Genomic DNA, 18,881 nt, shown 5'->3' with positions numbered 1-18,881 from the left:
GGAGGAACCCAGCTCACAGAAGGACTTTTTTGTTTTGCCACCATTTTGTTTTGTTTTCCTGCTTTGCCCAGAAGGCTATATTTTTTTTTACTACACCTTGGTTTATGCTGCCTATAATAAACCAAAGGAAATTCTTAAAGCCACAGTGTACCCGTGTTTACCTCCATGTGCAGCTGAGTGAGCCACTCTACCAGAACATGTAGTCACATGCGCAGTCTCGTTCAAAGCAAGTGTATTGAGCAAGGCTGGACACAGTCTAGTCGGAATGTGGCCAGTAGTATGTGTAAGGATTGTACTTACTCAGGTGAATCAGGAGGAAGACAGGAGGCACATTCCTTTCAAAGTCCACGTGGGTTTATTTGCTTCATAAAACCCGGAAGCACCAACAAAAAGGAAAAGAGCCTTTAGAGCAGGCAAAACAAAACATCAGTGTCCATAGCACTGTACTCTAGCTCCTCCAAGAGCTATGTGGGAGTTCCTGCTCTCCCAAGACACCAGCACCCACTAACTCACATGGCCTGGTCACCTGATCTCACACAGGTCCTGGCAGGATTCTGCTCCCACAGGCCTGTGGGCAAATAGGCTGAGGTAATGTCCAGCACTCAGGCTCAGTCTGGAGCCACATACGCTGGAAGACTTCTCCCTCTCTCCTCACAGACCATGGAGGTCTCCACACTCTGGCTCAGACTAGCCAGCACTGCTGCCCATGAACAAATACACCGGCTCCATCTTGGGTGTTCAGACACCCCCATTTGGGTGGGGTATGTAGGTGACTGGACCCACCCATCTCTCCAAGTCACCTGGAAGCCTTCCCAATGTATAGTAAATAACCAAATAACAAATGGATAATCGAGCAGTATTGAAAATTATATGTTCAAGTTTATTATATATTCAAGTAATACATAGAATACAAAATATAAAAAGGCAAAAAATACCATTTAAAATTTAAATTTCAAAAGGTAGCAACACCATAGTGCCAGGTTCAGCAAGGTTGGTACACAAGTCTATAACTATCTATTCAGAGACAAAGAGTATATATGAAAAGGAGCATTGAAATAAGAAAATTGTGTATCAAATTATATAAAGTGCATAGTGCATTAATTTAGACATGGTCAGCAGACTTACAAAGCATATGTGAAGTTATACAAATAACTATGCTCAATCAATGCTCCCGTACATAGAATATAACTACTAAGCCAAATATCAATCCACAGTGGATGGCAAAAGACCCTGACCTGTAAAATTCGGGAGGGCTAATTGAACATAAGGAGACACAATGAGGCCAACCTGTACTAGGACGAGGGAGAAGGGACTCCAACGTGCTTTTCACGATGTGGTTCTTCGGGGGCATGGTCAATGTATGAATATATATAAAACTACATGGGCAGTCGCCATACCACATATGCAAGTTGCATACTATGCTCATTCCTTACAGTTTACACTGAAAGATTATCATGAATGAACGTTCTAAAGAATGCTTGATCAAGATAAACTTTCAGTATAAATGCAGCTTAAGCCAAGTACTTGTTATTTAATAAGATATCTAGGATAGATGAACATAAAATACAGAGAAAACTGCATATGAACATGTGGTAAGGCTCAGAGGCGTAGCCAGGGATTCAACTCATGGGGGGGTGAAACATCTGTGTGGGCCACCAACCAGACAACCCTGATTACAACTGTAAGAGGAGGCGATGGGAGCCCTGAAGAGCTGCTGAGCGATGTGGCATTAGTAAGAAAAGACTGCAATCTGCTGGCTGGACAAAACTATGCACAACTGTCATGATCCAGGTCAGGATTTGCTTTTGGCTTTCCGATCTGTTCAGGTGGGGGTTTATCTTCTCTGCTTCTCTCTGGTGTGTGGGTGGCTATTTCCCTGTGCTGTAGTTGGCAGCTGATGTAAGTGATAGTTCATGTCTCCAGCGAGAGCAGCTGATCTAGCATACCCTGAGTGTGTCCTTGCTTCCTGTCTGCCCATATTTGTATTTGCCCCATTCTCTACCTCTGACTTAGTGTTTTCTGGGTTACAGTTCCCCGCAGTGTATGACCCGGGTTGACTTATGACCTGCTCTTCCATCTTCCGTACCTGATTTGGATTGATCTGTCTGGCTCTGACCTTTGGTGTGTTTCTTGCTGTGCTTTTGTATAATCCTCTTGTTACCATGCTCCCGACTGGCTTTTTGAACCCTGGCTTGCTTCAGACCTTGCTCCTGCCTGCCCCTCTGTCACCGCGTTCCTGGCTGTTGCTTACTTGGCTTGTACAACCTCTCTCTACTGCCTGACTCAGCTCTGCGGATATTCACTTGAAGTAAGCTCCTGTTACCTCCCTTCCTCTCCCTCTGGTGGTTGTCCTTGTACTGCATGACAGCAACCAACTGTCACCAGAAGAGTTGCAGAGAGCGCGACTTCATATGCGGGACCTAGTCAAGATCATGGCAGGATTTTGTGCCAAGGAAAAGAACGGTGCGGACAAGGGCCAGAGATGACCCTGAAGCCAGTGTGAAAGGCCTCAATGGAGTGTGTGCCACAGAAGGGTGCTGGCTACTGTCAGACAGAGCGCAGACAATGCCCAGTGAGATCCAAAGACCCAACTACGCCGGTCAAGAATTAGAGATTTGACCTTCGCAGGTCCAGACCTAGAGCCCAGACTGCGCTAGTCAAGATCAGTATCCTCGCCCTTCGCTGGTCAAGATCCAGAGCCAAGATGATGCCCAGCCCTCTCTTTCTCAGGCCTAGGAAATACCCACTGTCAGACAAGTACCGAAGAGCAGCAAGAAAATGTTGACTGGAGGAGGGTGCATGAGGTTACAGGACAATGAGTGAGCCAGGTGTCACTTCCAGCCATCACGTATGGTACAAGGGCAGCCTGGGTTAAGAGAACAGGTGGTGGGGGCCAATTAGTACACAGGTAGCTCAACGTTCCTTGATAGACTTTGCTAGAATGACTTGCTGCCTAGCGGGAAAACCCGGTGGCCCTCACTAGGGCCATTGCTGCAGGAAGAGCTAACATATTAGCCCCTCAGGAAAGGGTGTAAGAAGGACACACGTATAATCCCTGAGAGACTTTTCCGTTATTCAAATTGTATTCTGAAATCTATTGTATGTTTACTGTTGTATGGTTTAAAGGGAATCTGTCACCCCAAAAATCGTATATGAGATAAGGCCACCGGCATCAGGGGCTTATCTACAGCATTCTGTAATGCTGCAGATAAGCCCCCGATGTAATCTGAAAGGTAAGAAAAACAGGTTATATTATACTCACCAAGGGGCGGTCCCACTGCGGTCCGGGTCAGATGGGCATCGCGGTCTGGGTCCAGTGCCTCCCATCTTCATACAATCACATCCTCTTCTTGTCTTCCTGCTGCAGCTCCAGCGCAGGCATACTTTGTCTGCCCTGTTGAGGGCAGAGCAAAGTACTGCAGTGCGCAGGCGCCGGGCCTCACTGACCTTTCCCGGCTCCTGTGTGCTGCAGTACTTTGCTTTGCTCTCAACAGGGCAGACAAAGAACGCCTGCGCCGGAGCCGTGGCAGGAAGACAAGAAGAGGACGTCATTGTATGAAGATAGGAGGCGCCGGACCCGCACCGTGACACCCATTGGACCCGGACCACAGAGGGACAGCCCCTGGGTGAGTATAACATAACCTGTTTTTCTTACCTTTCAGGTTACATCGGGGGCTTATCTACAGCACTGTTCTGTAGACTGCAGGCTTAAAGCGACCTGTAGTCTACAGAACAGAGAGTGGTAATGCAGAGAGATTGTGTCTCCATGCACTATGGCAGGCCTTAACTGCGTAGTGGTATTGACCTCAGGTGGGTCCCTCTGTACGAGGGCCATGGGGCGACAGCTCCTTCTGCCCCCCTAGTAGTTGGGTTATAGACACATTATATCCCTTTTGAAGCAGATTACTTATATCAGTACTGTGGTGCTGTTTACCTACTGCTTTGCTATTTCCAGGTGTCCCACTTTTAATCCTGCTCCTGTTTTTATGGATTCCCTTCTATATGATATTTATTGGATTATTTTTATGATTATGATTATTATGTATTTTCGAAATTGTTTAATAAAAATGTATTTTTAACCCATTTTTGGAATGGTTGTTCCTCTTTTGGTGTTTAAAATATAGTACTACATGTATGAATGATGATGACTCTATTCACAGAAGAAATCACAGATTTTTCAGCTGTGGACTAATGACATGCTGCAGATTTTCAGTTCCATACTTAAAATGTACAGATTTGCAGCAGATTCCAAAAGCTGAAGTCCTGGCAACATTTAGTTCAAGGTTTGCTGCATATTTTACCCTTTGTAAAATATTTTAAAAGATATTTTTTCAGTACTGCAACATAACTACTATGTTGCAGGATCAAATATTAAAGCATGCCCTGAAGTCAATAATGATGTTAAAACCACATGATGATGAATTTTGCAGATTTCTGTAATAAAGAAATTTCCTGCATCTGAATGTGGCCTTCCTGTTAAATTGCGAGACTCCAGCAGACAGATACTATGAGAGAGACTTGTGAAGTCTGCAATTTAAACTGTTCATTAGCATGAGATAGGCTGACTTATGTGCTGTATGAACTGGTCAATGAAGTACTTGTGGAAACTTTTTGGTAATATTTGCAGGTTTTTTAATATGACTATGTTCATACTCACCCGTGGCTGAAGGTTATGCCATGCTGGCTGAACTTGACTCCAGTCCCAAGTTGCAAGCTCCAGTTCCACTTCTCCCAAGAAAATGTTCCTTGCTAATGACCCACGATGCCACACAGAAAGGTTTAGGAAATGGCTTTGTAGTTCTGATCTCTCAAACTTGTACTGTCACATAAAACCAGTATTATATATACTATGGCCTGGAATAACTAGTATACACCAGAAATAAATTACTACATAAATAATTAAGCTGAAAGAACACACATGGTTATCGAGTTTGACCTTTGTAAAATTAATGATATAAATCATTGGCTGCTAAAGTAAATAGATCCCTCAGAGTTATTAGATTTGCATAGATAGCTATTTTTATGCTGACATAGCATGGGAATGTACAGTACATGCACTCGATAGCGTTAAAGACGCAGGTAAATCTGCAAAAGTTTTCCTAGACGAAGCTGGTCCAGGAAAAAGCCAGTGTTTTTTTTATTTGCCCTCTTTTTTCGTAGTCTTTTTTACTATCGCTTAAACTATAACTAACAAGTGGCTTCTTAGGAGAACCCGCCAAATAATGAGCATGCTACAAGTTATTTATTTTAAAGGGCCACTGTCACCCCCCTCCAGCCGTTATAAACTAAAAGAGCCACCTTGTGCAGCAGTAATGCTGCATTCTAACAAGGTGGCTCTTTTAGTTTTAGGTTCAAGTATACCCCAAAAAAAGCAATTTGATACTTAGCCATAATTGGTGTCTCTAGCCACGTAGGCTGGTCCTCCCTCCCCAGCTTGAAACGCTCCTCTGCCGTCACTCACATCTTCTTGGTCTTTCTGCGCCGCCCCCTCAGCGCTATTTACGTTTTCAGTGTAGTACTGTTCTGTGCAGGTGCAGTAAGCTCTGGCCGTCTGCCGTCCAAGCCAGGCTTTCACACTGCGCCTGCGTAGAACAGTACTACACAGCGCAGGCGCCGGTTTGAAAACGTAAACAGCGCTGAGGGGACGGTGCAGAAAGACCAAGAAGATGTGAGTGACGGCAGAGGAGCGTTTCAAGCTGGGGAGGGAGGACCAGCCTACGTGGCTAGAGACACCAATTATGGCTAAGTATCAAATCGCTTTCTTGGGGGTATACTTGAACCTAAAACTAAAAGAGCCACCTTGTTAGAATGCAGCATTACTGCTGCACAAGGTGGCTCTTTTAGTTTATAACGGCTGGAGGGGGGTGACAGTGGCCCTTTAACCACTTCATAGGTTGCAAACCTTGAAGTGGTTAAAATTAGAAACAAAAGACAGGACCGAATATGCACACAGCGATGTTGTTTTACACTGATGTGCATTATTTTAATTTTTGAGGAGGTTTTGCACATACCTTACTGCAGGGGTCCCCAACTCGTGGCCTGTGAGCCACATGTGGCTCATGATCCCATGTTGTGTTGCTCGCCACTGCAAGCTTTGTGTATTAGTTCCAAGTTTAGCAAACAACTATGAAGAGAAGGTCCTCAAATGGCGTCATCTGTGAGTAGCCATGCACAGTAGAGCAAATCTAGATGTGGGTGTACTGGTGGGGAAGGGAGGATAGGATAATACCTCCAGGTAGAGTGGGGTATTTGTTCCTGGGTGGAATAGTGTGGTACTTCATGCAAGATTACAGAAAGGGGGTACCTCTGGATGTAATTAGTATACTACCTATAAGTGAGGAGGCATAAGCTTTTGGTGTGCAGTCTTTTGGTGGGCTGTCTTTATATCTGGACTGTGGTGCTCTTGGATTCACTATGGAGTAAGTGGGATGAGTCAAGCTGCATTTGGCTCTCAAAGTATGAATTTTGGGGACCACTGCCTTACTGTATTAGTTATTCATTACTACTTTACTGAGTAGGGGATTTCATATCCCCACTGTCATTCTAGTCCTGAGTTTGTTTTCAGCTGTCTTGTCTCTGGACTGGTCATTCGGGAGTTAATCCCTTCTGCCTCGTTATGGAGCTGGCTGAGCTATTTCAGTCCTCTGCAGTCTGTGGGCCAGTGTCAGCTATAGTTCAAGCGTCCCGGCTGGAGCCCCTGACCTGTATTCCTATTAGTGATCCTTGTTCCTCTGACTGCCTGCACCCGTGTATGACTCGATCTGATTTCTGGACTTCACCCCTTGTTTTCCGTCTTTGATACCACGCTTTCCGACTGGTTTCGACTCTGGATTGTATCCCGACTTCTTCTTACGTCTCACGTTTTGGTTACCACGTTCCTGGTAGGCTCTGACTTCTTGTTTGTCCCCGACTATTCCTCTGACTCCCCCTGTGTTTTGCGCTGACCTCTCTGTGTATGACCTTGGCTTGTCTGACTTCACTTTCATTAAAGGAAAAGAATCCAGCTCAACGATGCAGTGAAAGATCCGTAGCTTTATTTCACTTCAAAATAGCGTGTGAGGACAAAACATCAGCACATTAAAACCAAGATCAACGCGTTTCCGGTGACTGAGCACCCTTAATCATGATTAAGGGTGCTCAGTCACCGGAAACGCGTTGATCTTGGTTTTAATGTGCTGATGTTTTGTCCTCACACGCTATTTTGAAGTGAAATAAAGCTACGGATCTTTCACTGCATCGTTGAGCTGGATTCTTTTCCTTTTATGTTTGCCTACGCCCTGACACAGCGGTTCCGTGCTCCGAGCCTCCGGGAATGTCGATATGGTGAGCTGGACTTTGTTTTTTCTTACTTCTCTTTCATTACCTGTGGCACCTGTGTTGTTGTTCAGTGTTGCTACGCTGTGTGTACAACCTCTTTTCCCTCACCAGCACTCCCTGGTGGAGGTTGCACTATACTGCACTGCAGCAGCACATTTCATTATAGCTGACCACACATTTAAAGGTGATTTTTTTTTCATTTTTTTTTCTCTGGTCATGGATCCGCTTTGCAACCTGGCGGATCAAGTGTCCAGATTGACACAGATGGTGCGGGATTTTTCAATGGAACATCGGGCCCTTGTCACGTCTCATACTCTCTTACAAAAAGAACTGATGGAGACTGTTAAGACCATGCAGGGAACCACCCCCCCATGCTGTTAGTCAACCTGGTGAGTCGGTAGATGTTATTTTGCATTCTGCCAAACCCTTGGTTCAGCTTCCTGACACCTTTTCTGGTGAAAAAGATACATTTTGTATGTTCAGGGAAAGCTGTAAATTATTGTTTTCCCTTAGGGTACCGTCACACAGTGCTATTTTCATCGCTACGACGGCACGATTCGTGACGTCGCAGCGTCGTATGATTATCGCTCCAGCGTCGTAAACTGCTGTCACACTTTGCAATCACGGCGCTGGAGCGATGCCGAAGTCCCCGGGTAACCAGGGTAAACATCGGGTTACTAAGCGCAGGGCCGCGCTTAGTAACCCGATGTTTACCCTGGTTACCAGCGTAAACGTAAAAAAAACAAACAGTACATACTTACATTCCGGTGTCTGTCCCCGGCGCTGTGCTTCTCTGCACTGTGTAAGCACCATAGCCGGAAAGCAGAGCGGTGACGTCACCGCTGTGCTCGCTTTCCGGCTGGCAGGCGCTCACAGTGCAGAGAAGCTGAGACACCGGAGGACAGACACCGGAATGTAAGTATGTACTGTTTGTTTTTTTTACATTTACGCTGGTAACCAGGGTAAACATCGGGTTACTAAGCGCGGCCCTGCGCTTAGTTACCCGATGTTTACCCTGGTTACAAGCGAACACATCGCTGGATCGCTGTCACACACAACGATCCAGCGATGTCAGCGGGTGATCAAGCGACGAAAGAAAGTTCCAAACGATCTGCTATGACGTACGATTCTCAGCAGGGTCCCTGATCGCTGCTGCGTGTCAGACACAACGATATCGTAACGATATCGCTAGAACGTCACGAATCGTACCGTCGTAGCGATGAAAATGGCACTGTGTGACAGTACCCTTAGACCTCGATCGTCTGGGAATGAGACTCAGCGGGTAGGGATTATTATCTCCTTACTTAGGCAGGGTCCCCAATCTTGGGCTTTCTCACTGCCCCTCACTGCTCCTGAACAGATGTTTGTAGATAGGTTCTTTGAGGCCCTAGGACTTATCTGTGATAAACCGGACCATGTCAGGTTGTCAGAGGACACTATTATTGGTCTGATTCAGGGCAAGCGCTCAGCTGAGTGGTACAGCTCCGAGTTCCGTCGATGGTCCACTGAGGTGTCCTGGGACGACTCCGCACTGAGATGTCTGTTTAGGAGTGGACTGGTGGATTACATGAAGGACGATATGGCTCTCCATCCACCTCCCAGCTCATTGGAGGAGACTATGACTCATGCTATCCACATGGATCGGAGGCTGTGGGAAAGAGGTATTGCAGAGCGAGAGGGTCAGTTTTTTTCTTCTGGTCCTGTTGTTTCACCCCCGTCTGAACCTATGGAGGTGGGAGTCGCCAATCTCAAGGAGAAGGAGAGGAGACAACAGTTTGAAGCAAAGTTGTGCTTCTACTGTGGAGATCCTGGACATTGGAAAAAAGACTGCTCCTCCTGTCCACCAACCTACAAGCATCTGAGTCTGGGTGATTGTCGTGGTAGTCACCCTGACTCTCAGGTACCTTTTCTTGCATTTTCAAAAATTTTGTTGGAAGTGGAACTTTGTTGTGGGAGTGGCTCCGTGTCCACTTCTGCCTTTGTGGATTGCGGGTTGTCCATGAACTTTATTAACTCTGTCTTGGTGTCCAGGTGTAAGTTAGGGACAGTTAGGCTGGAGACTCCTATTCATGTTGTTGCCAATGACAAAATACCACTGGCTAAGAATGTCATCAAAATGGTTTCAGAAGAATTTCTCCTTTAAGTGAGTTCCTTACACCAGGAACGTATTTCATGTTTCGTTATGGACAATCTGCCTGTGGGACTGGTGTTGGGGCTTCCCTGGTTGCAATTATATAATCCTGTGATAAACTGGGAATCTGAGGACATTGTTAAATGGGGTCCCAATTGTTCTAAGAGATGTCTTGCTTCTGTATCTGTGTCATCCATCAGTCTGGAGGGTATTCCGGAGTACCTGAAGGACTTTGAGGATGCGTTCTCCGAAAAGGAGGCTGAAGTTCAGCCACCACACCGCCCATTCGATTGTGTGGTTGATCTGGTTCCCGGTGCCAAGTTGCCCAAAGCCCGTCTGTACAATCTCTCCGCCCCTGAGCGGGCTGCTATGAAGGAGTTTATCTCCGATAGTCTCCGCAAAGGGCACATTCGGCCATCTGTCTCTCCTGTGGCTGCGGGGTTCTTTTTCGTGAAGAAAAAGGATGGTGGTTTATGCCCATGCCTCGGTTTTCGAGAACTTAGTAAAATCACCATAAGAAATACTTATCCTCTCCCACTGATACCCGATTTGTATAATCAATTGTCGGGGCCAGGTGGTTCTCAAAGTTGGACCTCAGGGGGGCATACAATCTCATCCGTATGCGGGAGGGGGATGAGTGGAAAACTGCTTTTCTCACCTCTGAAGGTTTGTTTGAGAATTTTTTATGCCCTTTGGCCTGACTAACGTGCCAGCAGTGTTTCAAAATTTCATGAATCATGTTTTCTCAGATTTTATTGGGCATTTCATGGTAATTTATTTGGATGACATCCTCATATATTCTACTGACAAACAGAGTCACATGGACCACCTCCATACAGTTATTCTGAGGCTTAGGGAGAACTCACTATTTGCTAAACCAGAGAAGTGTTCATTTTTTGTGCAGGAATTGTCCTTTCTAGGGGTCATTTTGTCCGCTAAGGGGTTTTGTATGGACCCCAGGAAGGTACAGGCTATTGTGGATTGGGTGCAACCCAAAGATCTCAAGGGTCTTCAGCATTTTCTGGGTTTTGCCAATTATTATAGAAAATTCATTAAGGGGTTTTCTCAGGTGGTCAAACCCCTCACAGATTTAGCTCGTAAGGGGGCTGATCTCAAAAACTGGTCAGCTCCAGCTTTGGTGGCATTTTCTTCTTTGAAGAATTGTTTCATGACTGCTCCTGTACTGGTTCAACCTGATTTGTCTAAACCATTTATCGCAGAGGTGGACGCCTCGGAGGTGGGAGTGGGGGCTGTGTTATCCCAAGGGCCCACCACGTTGACTAACTTAAGACCTTGTGCCTTCTTTTTGAGAAAATTTTCCTCTGCTGAGAGGAATTATGATGTGGGTAATCGGGAGCTGTTGGCCATTAAATTAGCATTTGAAGAATGGAGGCATTTTTTGGAGGGGGCTGCCCATCATATTCCTGTCATTACGGATCATAAGAATCTGTCTTACATCGAATCTGCCAAACATTTGACCCCGAGACAGGCAAGGTGGTCACTTTTTTTTCCCGATTTCAGTTTTCTATTACTTTCAGACCAGGATCCAAGAATGTGAAGGCTGATGCTTTATCTCGTAGCCTGGATCCAGTTTCACCTCCTGAACCTCCGTCCTCCATTCTTCAGCGCGGAGTGGTGGTGGCTGTGGTGTCCTCGACATTGGAGCGAGAGATTCGTGAGGCCCAATCTCTTGCTCCTTCGTCCGTACCCAATGACAAGCTCTATGTACCTGTCCAGTATCGGTTAAGGGTGCTTCGGGAGTTTCATGACTCGGCTCTTAGTGGGCATCCTGAAATCTCAGCCACGCGTAAAAGCCATCACTAGGCTGTTTTGGTGGCCTTCGTTGGCTTCTGACATCATTGGGTTTGTGTCTTCCTATGAAACTTGTGCTCACGCTAAAACCTCCCATAACTGGCTGGCCAGGGAATTGGTGCCACTGCCAATTCCAGATGGACCGTGGACTTACTTGTCCATGGATTTTTTCACTGATCTTCCCCACTCTAATGGCAAAACCGTGATCTGGGTAGTTGTTGATAGGTTCAGTAAGCAGGCGCATTATGTACCTTTGGCAGGCCTCCCTAATGCTGAGACTCTATCAAAACTATTCATGGAGCATGTGGTCCGATTGCATGGTGTGCCTGTCAGTGTGGTGTCTGATAGAGGAGTGCAATTTGTGGCAAAATTCTGGAGGGCCTTTTGTAAAAGGCTGGGTATCATTCTGTCCTTTTCATCGGCCTACCATCCCGAGACCAACGGTCAGACTGAAATGACCAATCAGTCTTTGGAGCAGATATTGCGATGTTTTGCTATGTCCAGACAGGATGATGGTGCTCTGCGGTACCCATGGTGGAATTTGCTTTAAATAATCGTGTCAATCAGTCCACTGGTACGCCCCGGTCTTCTGCAACTATGGGCTTCACCCTCACTTTGGTGAGTTTTCCCGGCTGGATTCGGGGTGTCCAGGGGCCGATTCGGCCTTTCTGCGGTTAGGAGAGATCTGGAGGGAGGTTCAGAGAAACATTGGGGAGGCTCAGGGCAAGTATAAATTTTTTGCTGATAAATGACCTTCTGAGGGGCCGACTTACCAGCTGGGGGATAAGGTATGGTAATCCACTAAGAATATTAGATTGAGGATTCCCTCTGCTAAGTTGGGTCACAAGTTTATTGGCCCTTATGAAATTTTGGAGGTGGTTAATCCTGTGGCCTTCCGTCTGCGCTTGCCTCCGTCATTGCGGATCCCCAATGTATTCCATAAGTCGCTTCTGAAGCCGGCGGTGCCTTCTGCAGGTGAGTCTCCCACACACCCGCCGCCTGTTGTGGTTGATGGCCAGACAGAGTATGAGGTGGAACGGGTGGTGGATTCTCGTATGCTCCGCCGTTCACTACAGTACTTGGTCCATTGGAAAGGTTACGGTCCTGAGGACCGGTTGTGAGTGCCAGCACGTTCGGTCCATGCAGATCGACTGGTCTGGGCCTTTCACGCTCGTTATCCAGGGAAGCCTGGGGGTCCAGTGGCCCCCCATTGAGAGGGGGGTACTGTCATGGTCCAGTCCTGAGTTTGTTTTCAGCTGTCTTGTCTCTGTCTTGATCATGCAGGAGTTAATCCCTTCTGCCTCGCTATGGCGCTGGCTGAGCTATTTCAGTCCTCTGAAGCCTGTGGGCCAGTGTCAGCTATAGTTCAAGCGTCCCGGCTGGAGCCCCTGACCTGTATTCCTATTAGTGATCCTTGTTCCTCTGACTGCCTGCACCCGTGTATGACTCGATCTGATTTCTGGTCTTCGCCCCTTGGTTTCCATCTTTGATACCATGCTTCCCGACTGGTTTCGACTCTGGCTTGTATCTCGACTTCTTTTACATCTCACGATTTGGTTACCACGTTCCCGGTAGGCTCTGACTTCTTGTTTGTCCACGACTATTCCTCTGACTCCCCCTGTGTACTGCACTGACCTCTCTGTGTATGACCTTGGCTTGTCTGACTTCTCTTTCATTACCTGTAGCACCTGTGTTGGTGTTCAGTGTTGCTACGCTGTGTGTTCAACCTCTTTTCCCTCACTAGCACCCCCTGGTGAAGGTTGCACTATACTGCACTGCAGCAGCACATTACACCCACTACTCAAACTATAAATAATAATTTTGTAAATTTGTGTATATGTGTATATTTTGTTTTTTCTATATTGTAAGTGACCAATCAACAATTTGTGATTGTTTATAAATTGTATACATTTTAAAATCTTATCAAGAGTGTTGTAGTTTTGTCTCAGGATCAGTGGATCACATTAAGACGTCGGCTACTGAGACGAACAAAACCAAGAAACAGTAAAGAATAAAATAAATTATTTTTTTAACCTAACCTTAAGAGTTTCATTAAAGAGGGGGTCCAAAGTCTTCTTCTTCACCTTTGTTTTCCTTTTGCCTTGTACTGATTTGTCAGGAAGCAAATAACATTTTACATACCTAAGGATATTTATTAAAGAAAAAGAAATAGATCAGTTTTCCAGCGCCCTCAACTTTATACAAGTATCACTGCACACAAGCTGCTGAAGGCATTCAGAAGTAAGCTTAGCTACACCCTAGTGCCACATTCACACATTAGTATGCCCCATCAGAGCATGGACTGCAACAAAGGGACTGGATGCGGGTCTCCCATCCTGAACTTGACATAATAAAAGTTTCCTATGAAGCTGTTTAGGTCATGGACCGCAACACCCAGATGTGTGAATGCAGCCTTATTCTGAAAAAAATTCATAGTGTTTGTAGCATATTAGTGAATGATCTCCACAACCACTTGATTTATCTGACATGAGAGCTGTTCTGTCTTCTGGTAATGGCTGAGGCTGTGGTACTGCACATCTGCATCCTATTCAAATCAATAGGAGGCAGATCTGTAGTATCCTGCAGCGGCCACTATCAGGAGACAACCAGCTTCACAAGTGAGTATAACTGGCCAGCGGCCACTGACGCCGACACCAATGACAGCTGATCGACTGGGGTGCCGGGTGTCTGACCTCTGCCAATCAGACATTGATGAAGTTTTTGATCTTCAGTTCAGTATTGAAAACCAGCCAACCAAGTGTTAGGGGTTGAGTTCCCGCCTCTGCACAGGGGCAATCTCGAACCATCTCCGATGCGGTCTCCCATTCTTCTCCAGCCGCAGTGGAGCCTGCTCAGCAGAGATGTCGGTCCAAGCATCTGGCTCAGCCTGATACTGTGCAGATGGTTACTGCTGCCTTTACAGGCTCAGCTATTGTAGCCAGTACTAGTCAGTGGTGAGCAGACGTCTCTGGGACTGTCCTGCTTTTCCCCTTCTGAGCACGCCCGGGATAAGCCCTCTCATTGGAGGTCGGGGGTCACATGCTCAGGTACTGTGGCAACTCCCATTGGTCCTCTAGGAAAGGCCTGAAGTTGATCAGGTACTGTGGCAACTCCCATTGGTCCTCTAGGAAGGTCCTGATGTTGATCAGGTACTGTAGCAGCTCCCATTGCTCCTCTAGGAAGGTCCTGAAGTTGCTGCAGCTATAAAAGGTTCGCATGGCCGCAAGTATCAGCTTATGTTATGAGCTTTAGCTACTCAGTGGTCTTGTCTGCTTGTGGTCAGGGTCCGGCTGAAATAAGCCACTAGAATACCGGCACCTCCGGTGAGGAGTTTGTATGGTGAATTCAGGGATGGCGTAAAGCCATTAGAATTCTGGCTCCACCGGAGAGGAGGTGTTTGTGTGCTTGCTACTCCCTGACCACTGATTGCTTTTGCTCTGTTAGGCAGCTGTGTCCCCTGTGACGCTAACAGGGCACAGCGTTTTCTCTTCTAAGCGACTCTATGAAGTAACAGAGTTCGCTTCTACCGCCATATTGTGCCATCATTTGCTAGCAGCAGGTTAGTCTCCTGCACGGTGGACCCCGGGCTACGAACGCACCAATAATAATATCTAAATATACTCGGTGCGGTCCGCCAGCCCTAACACCAAGATATATGAGCTGAATGTGTCACATCAGATAAGCCAAGAGGTTGTGGATATCATTCGCTAGTAGGCTACACAGGATATGTCTTCAGTGAAAAAATAATGGACAACCTCTTTAACATACAATATTCAGAAACTTAATTAGGATGAATATCTGTATTATAAACTGTAAATGTCTTGAGATACTCACTTTACAAATGGAAACTATTTGGTATCTTGTACAAGGTATAGGGTATAACTTTAATGTACCACTACCAGCTAGGAGCCAAATAAAAGCATACTTTATGAGAGTGGAAATAAAAAACACTGCTATAGGCAGTGTCAGCCTGGTTTGCCAATGTGATGCGATCTGATGCTGAGGTCCCGTTCCACCATCTTGTTACAGCTGCTCCTGACTGACCGTAAGTCAGAGCTAATGGTCAAAAGCTTTCAATGTAAGTTTATAAGAGCCTTGTTCTGTCTTTCATTGTTTTAGATTGATAAGCAACCTTAGGTCCGCCCAGCAAACACTGCCGTGAGACGGCTAGTCACAACTAGCACAACAGGACTGGAGTGGCAAGAGAACAGCAGAAGATGGTGGCTGGTAGGTATGTTATTATAGATAGGGAACAAAAATGAGTGATGTCACTCTGGGAGTTAAATATAAAGAACCGCCGGAGTGGTACTTTAAGCTATCAGAGGTATATCCCCAAATGTGTCTCTTCTTTTCATTTATCCCACTTACGGATTAGATGACTTGCTATGTGCTGGCGTCAGATCCCTGCATTGTATAATCAGGACCCTCAGCTCCTTTTTAGGTGAATCATACTGAATAGAGAACTGGATCCACCCGTGAACTTCTAGAGAATGGAAATCTCCTGCACTGAACAGACTCATCATGCTGCCAGAAAGCTGTAAAAGGAAACATGGATTTAAGACAAAATGAAAACTTAGGTATATTCAAAGAATTCAAAACCACAATAACATAAAAACGTGCTATGTGTTACACTATCAGATACAGAAGCTTCAAAAACATTACTAACAGCTCAATATTATATTGATTTGGTTGTGGAATCGGTGGTATAGCCATATCTCAAGGAGTTGTTTTTCAGCACAACACCACCAGGCTACATGGTGCTTGTGCTAAAGTGAGCAGCCTGCATGGCCTAGACATGGTACCATTACATGCAACATTTCCAGTCTTGTCTTACATTGAGCACATCTGGGACATTATTGGAAGGTAATTGCAAAAAGATGAGCCAGCAGTAGATCTTAATGATTTGCGTGCCCATGTGTATTTAGTGTGGCAGAACAGATCTCAGGATAAATCAAGAAGTTTGGAGTATTTTGTTTCCTTTTTTATCATTTGCACATTATTAACATGTCTATCTACATGTTATTAACCCCTTCACCCCCGGAGCTTTTTCCGTTTTTCCATTTTCGTTTTTCGCTACCCTCCTTCCCAGAGCCATAACTTTTTTATTTTTCCGTCAATTTGGCCATGTGAGGGCTTATTTTTTGCGGGACGAGTTGTACTTTTGAACGACATCATTGGTTTTAGCATGTCGTGTACTAGAAAACGGGAAAAAAATTCCAAGTGCAGTGAAATTGCAAAAAAAGTGCAATCCCACACTTGTTTTTTGCTTGCCTATTTTGCTAGGTTCACTAAATGCTAAAACTGACCTGCCATTATGATTCTCCAGGTCACTACGAGTTTATAGACACCTAACATGACTAGGTTATTTTTCACCTAAGTGGTGAAAAAAAATTCCAAACTTTGCAAAAAACAAAACAAAACAAAATTGCGCCATTTTCCGATACTCGTAGCGTCTCCATTTTTCGTGATCTGGGGTCAGGTGAGGGCTTATTTTTTGCGTGCCGAGCTGGCGTTTTTAATGATAGCATTTTGGTGTAGATACGTTCTTTTGATCGCCCGTTATTGCATTTTAATGCAATGTCGTGGCGACCAAAAAAACGTAAATCTGGCGTTTCGAATTTTTTTCTCATTACGCCATTTAGCGATCAGGTTAATGCTTTTTTTTTATTGATAGATCGGGCGATTCTGAACGCGGCGATACCAAATATGTGTAGGTTAGGTTTTTTTTTTATTGATTTATTTTGATTGGGGCGAAAGGGGGGTGATTTAAACTTTTATATTTTTTTTATTTTTTTCACATTTTTAAAAACTTTTTTTTTTTACTTTTGCCATGCTTCTATAGCCTCCATGGGAGGCTAGAAGCAGGCACAGCCCGATCGGCTCTGCTATGCAGCAGTGATCATAAGATCGCTGCTACACAGCAGATTTGCAGGTGTGCTGTGAGCGCCGACCACAGGGTGGCGCTCACAGCCACCGGCAATCAGTAACCATAGAGGTCTCAAGGACCTCTATGGTTACCTTCCTGACTCATCGCCGACCCCCGATCATGTGACGGGGGTCGGCGATGCGCTCATATCCGGCCGCACGGCCGGATGCGGTAGTTAAATGCCGCTGTCTGCGCTTGACAGCGGCATTTAACTAGTTAATAGCGGCGGGTGATCGCGATTTCACCCGCCGCTATTGCGCGCACATGTCAGCTGTAAAAAACAGCTGACATGTCGCGACTTTGATGTGCGCTCACCGCCGGAGCGCACATCAAAGCGGGGGTCCCGACATGTGACGTACTATACCGTCACATGTCGGGAAGGGGTTAACATGTCTATTGTGTGATTTCCATTAATCTGACGTTTTCTTCTGTTGGAAGAAAACACGCCTGCCAGACGACTTCACTGCTTTCAAACAAGCTACATTTGACTTCAAATTAGCCCTCACCTCCGCTAAACAGACCTATTTCACTAACCTTGTATCTTCACTATCCTACAACCCAAAACAACTATTCAGCACATTTACCTCCCTCCTCTGCCCACCACTGCCACCTCCAACTCCCCTCATCTCTTCCGAGGACTTTGCCACCTACTTCAAAAACAAGACCGACCAAACAAGGCAAACCCTAAGGCTATGTGCACACGTTCAGGATTTCTTGCAGAAAATTCCTGAGAAAATCCTGAGATTTTCTGCAAGAAATCCGCAAGAAATTTGCATGTGTTTTTTGCGCGTTCTTTGCACGTTTTTGGTGCTTTTTTTTGCGGATTTTTCCGGACATTTCCCAATGCATTATATAGTGGGAAATCCGCGAAAAATCCACAAAATTAATGAACATGCTGCGTTTTTTACCACGATGCGTTTTTACAAAAATTGCGGAATTCATTAAAAATGATGGGATGCATAATGTATGCAGATTTTGTGCGGTTTAATAGCGTTTTTATCGGGAAAAAATGCGAAAAATCTGCAACGTGTGCACACAGCCTAACTGTTCCACCACCCCAACCACTCCATATACCAGACCTCTGCCCTTCCCTAATAACCTCCCTCTCCAACATCACTGAAGGACAGCTTACTCGCCTCTTTTCCAAATCGCACCTCACCACCTGTGCACTTGACCCCATCCCCTCCCACCTGCTCCCCAACCTCACTAACACGCTCATTCCAGGCCTAACCCATCTCTTTAACCTCTCGCTATCTTCTGGTACCTTCCCCTCTGCCTTCAAACATGCCACCATCACACCCATCCTCAAAAAAACTAACCTTAACCCAACTGCTATGCCCAGCTACCGCCCCATATCACTGCTCCCGTTTGCTTCGAAACTCCTTGAGCAGCATGTCCATGCTCAAATTTCCTCCCACCTCTCATCTAACTCTCTCCTTGATAACCTCCAATCTGGCTTCCGCCCCCAACACTCCACCAAAACTGCTCTGACCAAAATTACTAATGACTTAGTCACAGCCAAAGCTAACAGACAGTTCTCCATCCTCCTCCTTCTTGACCTGTCCTCTGCTTCCGACACAGTCGATCACTGCCTACTGCTACAGATTCTTTCTTCCCTTGGCATCAAGGACCTTGCCCTGTCCTGGATTGCCTCATACCTTTCCGACCGCACATTTAGTGTTTCCCACTCCCACA

The 18,881-nt window shown here is 45.8% G+C and overlaps 1 protein-coding gene across 3 annotated transcripts in view; it reads right to left on the bottom strand.

Annotated features, from left to right (window-relative positions):
- SYTL1 (synaptotagmin like 1) overlaps positions 1–18,881 on the bottom strand; it is a 303,576-nt gene that overhangs the window by 13,109 nt on the left and 271,586 nt on the right. For all 3 annotated transcript variants that reach the window (XM_077295678.1, XM_077295677.1, XM_077295679.1), the window contains exons 9-11: positions 15,629–15,795; positions 13,300–13,402; positions 4,658–4,819 (exon numbers count right to left, since the gene is read on the bottom strand). In XM_077295678.1, the coding sequence (XP_077151793.1) occupies positions 4,658–4,819; positions 13,300–13,402; positions 15,629–15,795 (432 nt within the window). The remainder of the gene's footprint in view (positions 1–4,657; positions 4,820–13,299; positions 13,403–15,628; positions 15,796–18,881) is intronic.

This window comes from Ranitomeya variabilis, chromosome 3, assembly GCF_051348905.1.
Source record: "Ranitomeya variabilis isolate aRanVar5 chromosome 3, aRanVar5.hap1, whole genome shotgun sequence".
Lineage (NCBI taxonomy): Eukaryota > Metazoa > Chordata > Amphibia > Anura > Dendrobatidae > Ranitomeya > Ranitomeya variabilis.
The sequence above is the reverse complement of the archived record's forward strand: the minus strand, read 5'-3'. Positions and strand labels throughout refer to the sequence as shown.